This window comes from Plodia interpunctella, chromosome 5 (genome assembly GCF_027563975.2).
Source record: "Plodia interpunctella isolate USDA-ARS_2022_Savannah chromosome 5, ilPloInte3.2, whole genome shotgun sequence".
In the NCBI taxonomy this organism is placed as follows: Eukaryota; Metazoa; Arthropoda; class Insecta; order Lepidoptera; family Pyralidae; genus Plodia; species Plodia interpunctella.
In genome coordinates, this window is record NC_071298.1 from 2,772,347 (window position 1) to 2,785,239 (window position 12,893).

Consider the following 12,893-nt stretch of genomic DNA (forward strand, 5'->3'; position numbering starts at 1 on the left):
GACCGCCGATGCTGATACCGCCAAAGTTTGGCAAACTGTTCGCCCAATGTGTATTATATAGATATCGGCATTAAATTTCAGAGACATCTCTTTTTAGCTAATAAAACTAATTTTGGGTTGTAGAAATGTTTTGTTTAATACCACATGAGATAAGGTTCTCAGTGAATTTAACAGATGGCGTTGCTTCATATTATATATGTACCTAAGCGCTTAGTTTATGAGTTTGGAATAATTTTAATCTTCAAAAATTTGCTAAGGTGCGTATCAGATTTTTTGCATTCAAGTCTATGTTGTGGCTAATCTATCTAGAAATAAATAGTCAATCAGTGTGCAGAATCCCTCACATTGTTTCCACACAGAGTTTAGAAAGTATACATTGCTGGTTTTTCATTGCGATAAATAAAAGCTCTCATACAAATTACGCAATGTTCACGCATTCGCGTCGGCATGTGTCCGAGTTCGGCGACAATGTGGAGCTGGCGTTAGATTCTATATGAACTCGTGGACTTTACTCAATAAAGAGATTTATTGATTGATCTTCAGGGCTCTAAAAATGTGCCGTAAAAAATAAAAAAATATTTATGGCGGCCATAAAATAGAGGCTCGATTTCGTTTATGATTGCGGATGGTTTTATAGCTTGATTTTTGCCGCCAAAACACATTTGGTGTGTGTGAAATGTCATGTTAAACTATGATTCTGTGTTATGTCCGTGTTATAATTACCTGCTTTAACCCTGTTAATTATAAATAAAAAACTTAAAGCATACTTTAAGCTAAAGTATATTTTGTCTGTTTTTGATAATAATCAAATATTATAAAGTACGATGGTGACAAAACGTAATATAAATCTTTTCTTATTAATAGCAGGGTACGAAACTTATTGGCAATAAAAAAGCATTCAAAAACTCATTTAATATTTAGGTACTAAAAATGCTTTTATGTAGCAATTCTTTTATTTTATTTGATCTTAATTGTTCTCATTACCATTAAGTAGATACATTATTTAATTCCAATTGGAATGGGTTGGCTTTCGAAAGCCGTTCGGTGCTGTAACCCGTTCAATTTGCTTTGGTAAGCGCTGTATCAACGACTACAAAACCCTTTCTTTGAGGTAAGTCGTACGAAGGGGTTACCCGTTCAGATAGCAGGCTAATTTATGCTTCAAGCTCAGGCCATACGGTCTTAATTACAATAAATTGCAATGCACAACAAATACCTACTAAGCGCGTGCGGTACAGCGGTGTGTTATTATTTACACGATTCAATGTGTCGTTTCGTATCTTTTAGGCTCTTCACACACGGAGCTACGCAAATTTGCACAGTAACGGAGTGTAATGAAAACTACACCTCTCTATTTAGACAGGCATTTGCCTGCGGGGGCATTTAAGGGAAAAGTCAAACAGGGTAAGCGCTACAACGAACGGGTTACCCCTTCGAAAGAGTTAGCCATATCATATGGGAAATCCTTTGAAAGGGTTAGGCATCACCATATGGGATAGTCATTGGATTGGGTTAGCCATTGAACAGGTTACACAAGAATATGGGAAAGCTTTTCAAATTATTAAGCAAACGAACGGCTTGTCCGGTCCCTGATTTTAAGATATCTAGGTAAAACGATAATAATTATCCACACGTAACCCTTCCTCAGAAGTCACACTGTCTATTGGTGGAAACCATAGATATAAGAATAATATAGGTAGAAGCCATAAAAAATTCGTCTGGTAGTTTTTGAGTTTACGAATAAGAAACCTTTCTCCAATGCCAGATACCTTACTAGAACCTCCGTTCCCTAAATCGGACACCTTTTTCAGGGCAAAAAAGCTAAAATTGCAATTGACCAATAACGAAAAGGTCCTGCTTTTACGATAGGTCGTGCATGCCATGATCAGAGGGAGGTAAGCGAACACCTGAATAAAAATATATTTTTATAGCGTGTGACACACATCTACTAGCACATAATAAGGGCATAAAAGGAATTCAGTTTTCTTTTCGTTAAATAGGAGATATTACTCATGTTTACAGAATTATAAAATAAAGTTATGTTGGAAATCAACAGACGTGAAAGAAGAGTATCTACACTTGATTGATTATATTAATTTTTTTTTTGTTTTCTAAGGGTGAGTTGCACCGTTAATTTTGACCGTGGCGTAGGTACATTGAGTTTTTCTGCGCAGGTTAATGTCAATTGTTGGCTGGTGCAATCCACTCTGAAAAAGTGAAATTTGAATCATTCAAATGATATAAAATAATTCTAACTACGCTTTCCCCCTTTTTAATTTTTTTTTTACTGAAAATTGATGCTCCCAGGTTGCCACCTCCTCGAAGTTATTATTTAGTACCCGACTGTACATTGCTGATAAGTCGTTTGTAATTTAAAATTCCTGGCTCGAACCAAATAAATTACAGGCGTAGCTTGTCGAGCAATCTAAGAAAGAATTTGCCTTTAAAAAAGACCCTTTTTTAAATGAATTGCGACTTTCCTAGTGAAGATTGCGTATTTACGTATAAACTTCTCAGACGAATGATCGTTTTGAATCGCCAAATTGGAACTTGGGTAATTATTCTTTACTAGTTGTGTTCCGTGTGTTCATCCGCATTGATCAATACCGTTTGATTACGCGTCTGTATATTTACATGAACGTGAACACAAAAACTGTTAAAAGGATTTATGTACGGTTTTGAATAATAGTGTGATTTCTGAGGAAATGTTAGGTGTATATAATGTATTATGTTCTTATCTGAGCAAAGCCGGAACGGACCGCTAGTAAAGAATAAAAGTATGTTCATATTCATACTAATTTCTCACGTGTTTCTCAATGATGGATAAGAGGTGACGAAACGTTTAAATAAGACATCTGAAGAATATGACGAGTATATAAAAATAACCGGCCAAGTGCGTGTTCCACGCACAGTATAGGGTTCCGTAGTTTACTAACACCACCAATAACAAGTGCGAGTCGGATTCACTGGCCCAGAGTTTCGTACCATGCCACAAGTCGTTCGAAGTTTGTAATAGAATACCGTTGGTCAACTATTACTCGTAAACTTATAAAACCTACTCGTAAACTTATAAAAACTAATTTCGTTGTGTATGAGTACTAATGCCGTTCGTTGTGTCCCTCACGCTTGACTCCAATGAAAATTGGCACTTTAAAGCTTGATAATTTAGGAAAGGTTTAATATAACCAATAAAATGATCTTCCCTATAGTAAACATATAGGAAAGATACATCCCAACAAAGGTAGTTTAAATTTTGTTTTTTTTTTTTTTCAAGATTTTATGTAACCACTTTGTCGACGTGATTAATTTGTAACCCATACTAGTTAGGTAGGCTAGACTTTCTCTAGTCTAGACCGCGGATCGACAGATGGACAGACATTCATGGCGAAACTATAAGAATTTCTTGTCTGTAGGACTACGGAACTCGAAAAACACGTCCTTACTTACCTTTTTCATCCTGAATCATGATTGATACGTGAATTATCAAAGTGAGGGGGAGTGGTTACATTACATAGACCAATATAAAAGAAAAAGAATCCAACAGTACGGAGTCTTTTGAGTGTCTTTTGAGATTAAAACGTCCCAATTCGCTTTAATTTTATTCAAATGCTTGTAGAATGATTAAAGTTATGTGCCTGTTTAAAATTTAAATTAAATTTTGTAAAGATATAAATGTAAATTGAGAATTTAAATAAAACAATTTTAGAGTTAAAATAGAATTTTCAAAATTCTTTTCTGTTGGGCTGTTCCTCTCGAGGTTCCACGTTATCACTTGTGGGACCTTTATCTATCACTATTTCTCTCTTTTGGTCTCTGTTTCGTTCGGGGCTGTGACGCCACAAAGCCCTCAGCGCAAATTTTTGATCTTCAGCTTTGATTTTAAAACCGGCCGCCTACCTGACGTCTACTATCCTTGAGAACGTAATTGTTTCCTATCAGCTGTCAAGGTTATGTATATCTTAATCGCCTAAAAGAGGATGTATGGTTGTATGCTAGGGCGGAACCACACGCCATCCTTATCTATTTTGATTATAGCTTTGATAATATCAAATTTTCTTGGTTATACCTATGTTTTTGAGCAGGATTTTTGTTACAGCTATCAGATTAAAAAAAGCAACTTTGTGCTTATTCAATGCTAACATTTGTATTCAGCTCAGTTGTCGACACAAAGCCGTCAAAACAAATGTTTATTTGAGCAACACCTTACTATCCTAAACTGTCAAATGAACACCCTGTTTATTTTTGCTATTCGACCTAAATCAACATTTTGACTTACGGAAGGTAAAATGGTGGCAACGTGTTGTAGCCAGTTAGTGATTGATTCTAGTAAGTTAAGGATAAAACTAAAGCAATTAATAAATAAACCAAAAGTACAATTATTATTATTATGGCCTGTATATACAGACCACCTTTAATATAGATAAATTATAAATAGAAACAGAAGTATTGATTTTTATTACGCATAGTTAACGCGTAGTTAATGCGTAGTTAACGCATAAGAACATTGTTCTTCTATTTGAGTGTGTTCATTGCTTGTGTCATATATTATTCAAGTCGTTATATGAGAATTATAAAACAATTTCTTTTAATCTTTGGAAATAAACATTTTTCGAAAATGCTCGCATTTTTTGCGAAATTGGGCAATCTAGAAGACCGTCTGGGAGTGACTAAATATGACCAGCACGGCTTGCATTCTTCTACACGAAAAGCATTGTTGACTGGCAGAATACTAGGGTTGTTACCTTTATGTGGACTTAGCAATTCTGATAGCAGCCAACTGAGGTAAGATTTTTATTACTAAGTATATAAGTATTTTTTAACAGGCGCTAAATATCGATTCGTCACTTTATTCTTGGTCTACTTTTGAAATAGGCAATAGTACAGACAACATTTTCGCCAAACTATAACATGGCTGCTTTTTGTCTCCATTTATGTGGCGCCATTCTGTACACGTGTCTAATTCAGTCCAATTTGAGTTTAAAGTAAAAGGAAAATATAATGGCAAAGACGAATTTATCCCACGAAGGGAGAGGAGGGACGAGAAAAGGAAAAACCTACACAAAATAGAATGTAGAAGCTGTGCGAACAGTAAATTTAATAAAAAAATAAAAAATCGGAACAAAACATTTTTACTGCGATTTGATGATATTGAAAATATATTGGCAGAGGAAGGTGCTACATTATACGTTACGATGATAATAATATGCTTGCTAGTGGTGTGACATGTCAGGATGCCGATAACGCGCGAAGTACAGGAGAAGACGTAGTATACCTGAAGAGAAGACGTAGTAGACCCTGTTCTGTGTCGGTAAAAGCAACTGGGAAAACAGAAATAAGAGACAGTACATAGTTATGTAGGATTTTACTAGAGGTAGACTTTGGTACAAAGGTCGTCTGCATGGGTACCTCACTCTCATATATTTCGACCGCCAAACAGCAGTACAGCAGTGCTTGCATTGTGGTGATCCTGTTTAAAGGGCAGTGTAATTACAGGGTACTGTGACAAAAGATCCTAGGCGACAAAGTAGGCAACGCGCGTGTGGCTCCCCTAGTGTTGCAGGCGTTGATACACTATAGTAGGTAGCGTAAAAAAGATTCTTAATAATCATCGTCATCATCAACATCTGCAGTCTTCCGTGACCCACTGGATAGCCTATTTCCGTCTACGCCAACCATCTCTGTCTTGGTCCATCATTGTCCAGTTGTTACCAGCAATTTCCTTTCAAATTCAAATTCAAATCATTTATTCAGAAATTAGACCTTCACAGGAACTTTTTCTCGTCAATTTTTATATTTATAGTTATTTCTCACAAGCTACAAACTACTGGCATTTCGGAACGACCACTGCTGAGAAGAAATGCCGAAAGAAACTCATTTGAACAGTGTTGGTCCCTATCATGCCAGATCGGCTTAACATTATTGTTTCTTACAATGTATTTTTTTTCTAATAATATATAAAAGTACATAATGTACACCTTTACACCGTCGACCCATCTAGCTGCCGTATGCCCTTATTAATAATTAAAATAAATTATTTTCAGATTCACTCTACTTTCACCGTACACTATTCTATATGTCGCAAGTTTAGCCGGTCAAATTATAATGTGTTTTACTAGTATATATTGGCTCATGAAAAATAAAGCCACTTTGACTAATGTCAGTGAGTATCAGAGTTTTTTATGTAAATTTAATTTTCGGACAAGCTTTTATAGATATCGGTTCGAGGAAATAGGCGTTTGAAGCCTCCTTAGCCACCTTTGGGATACGAATTCAATAAAAAAAATAATATAATTTCAAAGCAAATTTACTTAGTTAATCATTCTCGGAAACTGTTTAAAATTCACTTTTTTGTTATGAATCATAAAGATTTATATATTTTTTTATAATTTGTATGTAAATTATGTATTGCAATCAGGGTCACCTGGATTTGGATTTATATTAAGTAAATATTATATTATTTAGATTAAGTTTTTTTTTTGTTTTTATATGCTATGAGATCTATTTATAAATTAATGCAACATATTTTTTCCAGCAAACTCCCTCTTTTACAGTCTAAGTTTAATTTCAATATTGATATTAACAAATATTGGCCGTACCTGGCCCAAGCTGATGGCCAAGGTGGAAGAGATTGAGAAAACTCTGCCACCGTTCAAGAGAAATATACCGTTTTTCTGTAACATCACCATGAGTTTGATGCTTATTTCTGGTTTAAGTAAGTAGACATACTAATATTGTAAAACGTTTTGTACTTTTTTGTAATGAAAAACTCATAATCTTCTCAACCGATTTTGATGATATTTGAATTGCACAGAGATTCAGAACGACGTACAGAAGTAACAATGGCTTCTATTTATGGTGTAGTTCGAGCGAAGCAGGGCGGGCCGCTAGTTTAATATATTTCAACTGTATATTTTTTAAACTAAACCGTATGCTCACTGTGTAGCGTCCAACTAGTAATCGAATATTAAGTTGACCAAAAGCAGTAAAAAGAAAAAACATAAATGCATTAACATAACGAAATACGATGATCAAAATGTCACTTTAATTGATCAATGGATTGTTTATAGTAACACTAGCTGCGCCCTGGGGCTTTGCTCCCGTGGCGAATTCGGGAGAAAAAGTACCCTATGTGTTATTCCAGGTTATATTCTACCCGTGTACTAAATATTCATAATAATAAAATAAAACATAACAAAATTCATAAATTAATAAATAAATTTCATAACAATCGGTCCTGTAGATTTTGAGTGAAAGAGTAACAAACATACACACATCCATCTTCACAAACTTTCGCATTTATAATATTAGTAGGATTTAGTATGTTTTTGTTTTCATTCAAGCCTATAATTAAAACGCTTTTGGACTCCAACATTTGTGACGTTACCTATGCCTACTGTAATACAAGCCCCATATATTTTTTGTTTTTGACACATTGTCCAGGTTTTATGTACACTGGCCACTGATAAAAGAATAAATAAAAATGTGTTCTTAGTTTAAATATATTTTCACACATTGACAGATGAGATTGCCGCCGATGGTTTTTAACATGTAAAATTACGATTTGTGATTTTTAAAGTTCAATATAACTATTTTCATTACCACTACATGCTAGATTTAATTATCAGACCAACTATTTGAATACACATGGAAGAAATATTTTAAGAAATCACGCCAGAAACAAATGTATCATAAAAGTATTTTGTTTTTCAGTTGAACATATTCTATCTGTAATATATGGATATACAGTAGCTAAGTCATGTCAGTCGACAAATGTCACTGAGATGTTTTTCCACTTCGACAAACCCTGGATCTTCAACTATACGAATTATACATTGTGGAAAGGAGTTTTAGTAGAAGTGAGTGATATGTAAAACTTTCTATTATATTTTTATAATAATAATTCTTTATTTGTCAGTTCGTAAAATAAATTCTTAACCTATGTTAGTAAGCAATTTAAAACGAATTGAGCCACTGACTTATATTTTTCACGAGACTTTTTTTTCACACTAGCACCTTTTAAATTGATGTGTGTCATATGTTGAAGTTATTAGATTTTGTCTAATCTGTTCTTAAAACTGTTGACTGAAGGTGTAGTGACGACATTCTCATTGAGTTTGTACAAATCTCCAAAATTTTAAAGTTTTTATTTGCGAGTAATATTTTTTTGTCCATGAAATGTGTGGCATTTGTGTATTTGTAGATATTCAACATGCAAGCAACCTTCACGTGGACGTATAATGATATCCTTATTATGGTCATCAGCATCTACTTGGCTGAACACTTTGTGATGCATAACGAACTGTTGAAAATAGCTTCAAAACAGGTAACGTCTTAATGTTGATAAATTGAATATTGCCATTGTTCGTATATAGTTATTTATTTTGTAACATTGACTTAAGTGAGAGAAGATGTGTGAAAAGTTTACATAGCAACAAAATTAGCGAAGGAGAAAGTATATCCTAGGCTCCAATGTTTGACGGGTAAGTAATGATGAGATAACGTGGCTGGTGGAACAGTGAAGAAGAGAGATTTAGTTCTACATATTTTATAGAAGCTTGGTTCAACATAATTTTTCATAGTGCAAGTCATTTGCAGTCGTCCTGACAATATTTCACATGAAAATAGTTTTGATCGCCGCGCGCGGGGCTTTTTCTAAATCTGTTTGGTTAGACTAAATTTTTTAGAATCCTATCATTTTTTTTTCAGGAGCATTTTTCATGTGATGAATTCCGCATCCAGTACCTTCAGATAGTGCGATTGGTGAAGCTGATAAATAATCAAGTCGGAATTTATATCCTGGCGTGCTTCGGCAGTAATCTTTACTGGATTTGCACGCAACTATTTTACAGTTTGAAGTAAGTTTAACGTTTGCTGTTAAATGAAATGAAATATGTTGGGTCGCAATGTAAATAGCTTTTTGGGAAACATCCTCGTTCAAGATAATTGCAAAAGCAATTTAGGTTATGAGAAATTTATGTCGAATTTCTTGATTACGGTTTTTTGGCAGGTCGTCCTCAAATTACAATGGGTTCTACAAGTCAATTTTGACGTTAACTTTAACTTGTGCAGAAAAAAGCAAGTGAGCTATTTGTCTAAACGTCAGCTGCACGCAAGTCTAGTTGACTGATGCACCTCACTTTAAGCTGTAGCTTAGAGTGAGGTGCGATTTGATGTATCACACATATCACAATTTGATGTATCACATTTTGAGATGGTTCATATTATCCGATCAATCGATCGATCTGTATATAAGCAATTTTAATCACACAGTAAAACTCAAATAAGGGAAAGCCCTTTTTAGAGTTTAACTGCTGACAATCTGAAGATTTTTCTCTTCGTATCAATAAGCCCACTTAACTCCTTAAAACTTCTTATGTTCTGATTTTCAGCAAGAACCAAACTGGACATTTCATAGCGTGTACTCCGAAAAATTTGGAAGTTCCGGAGTATAAGTAAGTGCAGAAGTTTTTATGCCCACGTTTTATTGGCATAATAACGTTCCGAACATATATAAAGATACAGGTGTAATTTCTTTCATACGTTTTGGCATCTTCCGAGGGAAAATATTTAACAATGACTATGAAAACTCGTAGACTAATTTTCAAATTGTGCATCAGATTCTCTCTCTTATTCTCTCTCAGATTCTCTCTCTCTCTCTCTCTCTTAGCGTTTCTTTTTTTTTCACTCACGGATCCCAGGACTCTTTGAAGAATGCCATCTTGTAATCTTTAGAGAAAACCAAGTCAAGGAATTATGCACATCCTACGAGCAGATCTATGTTGGATAAAGTTCCTTTTGAAGCGCATTTTACGCTCCACTAATACTAATACAAGTTGTAATGATGAACGGATCTTAGACGAATAGTTCTATGGTGCATAAAATGGCCGTTGGCGTAATGCCAATCAGTTCAGAACATAGCCTATTCAAACAGTGAAATATACACAAGGAGACAGTATGTTTTCACTTGTAAGTGATAAGTGACTAAAACACGCAGAAGCCTCTGATACCAATACCGAGCGGGATTTGGACATAATAATGTCGAATAAACTCATCTATATTGTCAATAGTAGTGCCGGCCGCTATAACCAATACCTATATCGATCGCCATCACTACAGACGGTTCCGATGTAGCGACCTGTGCCGTACCGGTACCCAATATGGCGGCCGGCGCCGGCGTTAGATATAGGAGCCGGCGCCGGTTAAGGAGACACTTCTAAAACTTACGCGTTCATTGAATTACTAATTGATGTTTTTTTCAGGTCCGTATATAGCATTGAACATATAGTTTACTTCACGTATTCGTTCTCATTTCTGATGGCTCGCACCCTACTCGTCCTAATGCTGGCTGCCAGGGTGCACTCAACTTCAATAGTTCCACTTAGCTTTTTGTATGAAATACCTACTGACAAGTTTAATGTGGAGGTGAGTGAGGATCACTTCATATCCTAAAGTAGATATCGTACGAGGCGACTAAGGTACACATAGCCTAGGCAGCTGACAATCAACATTCTCAAGATTAACGGCAAACAGAAGGCCAGGGCTCAGGCTTCGTGACATCACAACGGAGCATACCTAGAATATTATTATATTAGTACTAGTAATAATTAATGATCATCACCATTTATATCTTTATTGATTAATTTAAAATACATCCTATCATATAATTCTAACATGGATGGAAATTTTAAATTTTCATTTTCGGGTCTTGGATGTTTATCTATATATGTATTTGTTATAAAATATAGTATCGTTGAGTTAGTATCCCATAACACACGCCTCGAACTTACTCCGGGGCTAGCTCAATCTGTGTGATTCGTCCTAATATATTTATTTATTTATTTATATATAACTAGCTAGCTAGGAGGCTAACACGACTATTATCAGGAACGACATCGTATCGACAACATCAAAATGACGTCAAACTTTATAGTAAATTATGTAGATAGAGATACAGTTACGTTTTTTCATTAGCATTTTCATGTCCACCTCTGCCCAACAAAAAAATATGACTATCAGCCGGGATGTACAATAAAAAAATGTTCTCTTTTTTCAGATAGAAAGATACATATCCCATATTAACAATATAAAGGTTGCTCTGACAGGACTTGATTTCTTCTACGTAACACGTACAATGATTTTGACTGTGAGTACCATTCATTGATTTGGTTGATTTATTAGGAATTCATTAATGTAATCAGAAAGAAAAAAGAAAAAATGTTTATTTGCCATAAATTACAAAACATTTACATTTAATTAAGTACGCAACACATATCAAATAGATTAATGAATATATAGATATTAATAGATAAATCAAATGAATTAGGTACTTAGTCAAAATCTCTTATTTTTCTTCTTACTGTTACAGTTACAGCAGGCCAGAATATAGGTTAATATCCGTGTGTTCCGCTTTCACAGCTAGATTTTGATGAAATTTGACATTCATGTAACTACATGAATATCAAATTTCATCAAAATCTATGATCTATATTCTATAATCATATATAATCTGTAATATATAATCTAAAAATCTTTAACTAAAGATAAGCTACATTTTTTCAAAATGAACCCCCAAACGTCTGTAATGGGGGGTGAAAATATTTATGACAATCGTGTCTGTTCCGCTTTCGCAGATAACAATTTAAAATTTTGTACTTTCTTATAATAACTTTTTTTTTCAGCTTCTAAGGACGATCGTTACTTACGAACTGGTCTTACTGCAATTCAACAAATAAATTATCACAATTATATTCTACCAGCTGCCTCTCTTCAACGGAAATCGTAAAAGTCAATCAAGGGCTGTTTATAAGAAATATATTAGCAACCTGTCACTATTATATCTAATAAATAAATAAAGAATTAGGACAAATCACATTGATTGAGCTATCCCCAAGGTACGTAAGCTAGAGACTTGTGTTATGGGATACTAACTTACCGATACTATATTTTATAACAAATATATAGATAAACATCCAAGACCCGGGCCAATCAGAAAAAGATCTTTTTCCCTCATGACCCGACCGGGGATCGAACCCGGGACCTCTCGGTTCAGAGGCAAGCACTTTACCGCTGCACCAATTCCAAAGCACGCTATATTAAAAACATGGCCCTTGAGTTAGGAGACTTATGTCTGTATACTCTGTAAAGGAAACGGCGTGATAAGAAAAAAAATTAAAATACTTATACTTAGGCTTACATTGTGGTAATAACATAGTGGCTGAAGTCTCCTTTTAAGCATACAATACCTGTGTTAAGAAACTCCGTTCTTTCACGGGTACATTAAGTTTATAGGTAATTAAACTAGATTAAAAATATGAATATTCTAAACTATTATTGCACTGATCATGTTATGAATACAGTATGATTAAAATAAACTGTAATTCGTGTTCTGCGAAGCTACTATTTGAAATATTAGAAAATATTTAGCTTTTGTCTTGAGAATTCTGTTTTACATATATTTACAAGACAAGCACCTCTTATTCGGCACGATTAGGGTCAAAGTTCCGTGCAATGTATCACTAGTTATAATAATATATTGGTATAATCCTGTTTTCTTTCTTTCTCATGTCTCGCTCGTCGAACAAAATCCTGAACACTAATGATGTTTGAACTTATTAACTAAACTATTTGGCGCCACGATTAACTTGTAATACATTGAATTTGAAAATTATGAAGTTGAAAATTAATGTCGACATCATGGAATTAGTAAGTACTACGTACAACTTAGTAATTCCATGGCCGACATACAGAAACGGAGTTGAAAAACGAAATGGTGTCCACTTTTTGTGATTTGTCTGCGCGACTGTCTGTAAAGCCAGTGTCAGCTTTACAATCCCAATTCAAAAGAGAGCTATCTGAAATGTAATCTTTCACAAATGGCTTTTGCAGAAATTTTT

General features: G+C 34.6%; 1 protein-coding gene across 2 annotated transcripts; it reads left to right on the top strand.

Annotated features, from left to right (window-relative positions):
• Positions 1-3,478: 3,478 nt before the first annotated feature.
• Positions 3,479-12,546, top strand: LOC128670287 (gustatory receptor for sugar taste 64f-like). Of its 2 annotated transcripts, XM_064435940.1 has the most exons (10): positions 3,485-4,782; positions 6,042-6,160; positions 6,533-6,712; positions 7,711-7,856; positions 8,201-8,323; positions 8,707-8,855; positions 9,390-9,452; positions 10,260-10,422; positions 11,054-11,143; positions 11,679-12,546. In XM_064435940.1, exons 1-10 carry the CDS (start codon positions 4,562-4,564, stop codon positions 11,730-11,732), a joined length of 1,308 nt encoding a protein of 435 aa, XP_064292010.1. In that variant the 5' UTR covers positions 3,485-4,561; the 3' UTR covers positions 11,733-12,546. The 2 variants fall into 2 exon arrangements, with proteins under 2 accessions (XP_053601820.1, XP_064292010.1); XM_053745845.1 differs by lacking the exon at positions 11,054-11,143 and having other exon boundaries at positions 3,479-4,782.
• Positions 12,547-12,893: the final 347 nt, after the last annotated feature.

Coding starts and splice junctions, on each gene's coding strand:
- LOC128670287 (XM_064435940.1), top strand. CDS start 4,562: ATGAGAATTATAAAACAATTTCTTTTAATCTTTGGAAATAAACATTTT. Junction 6,713..7,710: donor GATGCTTATTTCTGGTTTAA/GTAAGTAGACAT, acceptor TTTGTTTTTCAG/TTGAACATATTCTATCTGTA. Junction 11,144..11,678: donor CACGTACAATGATTTTGACT/GTGAGTACCATT, acceptor TTTTTTTTTCAG/CTTCTAAGGACGATCGTTAC.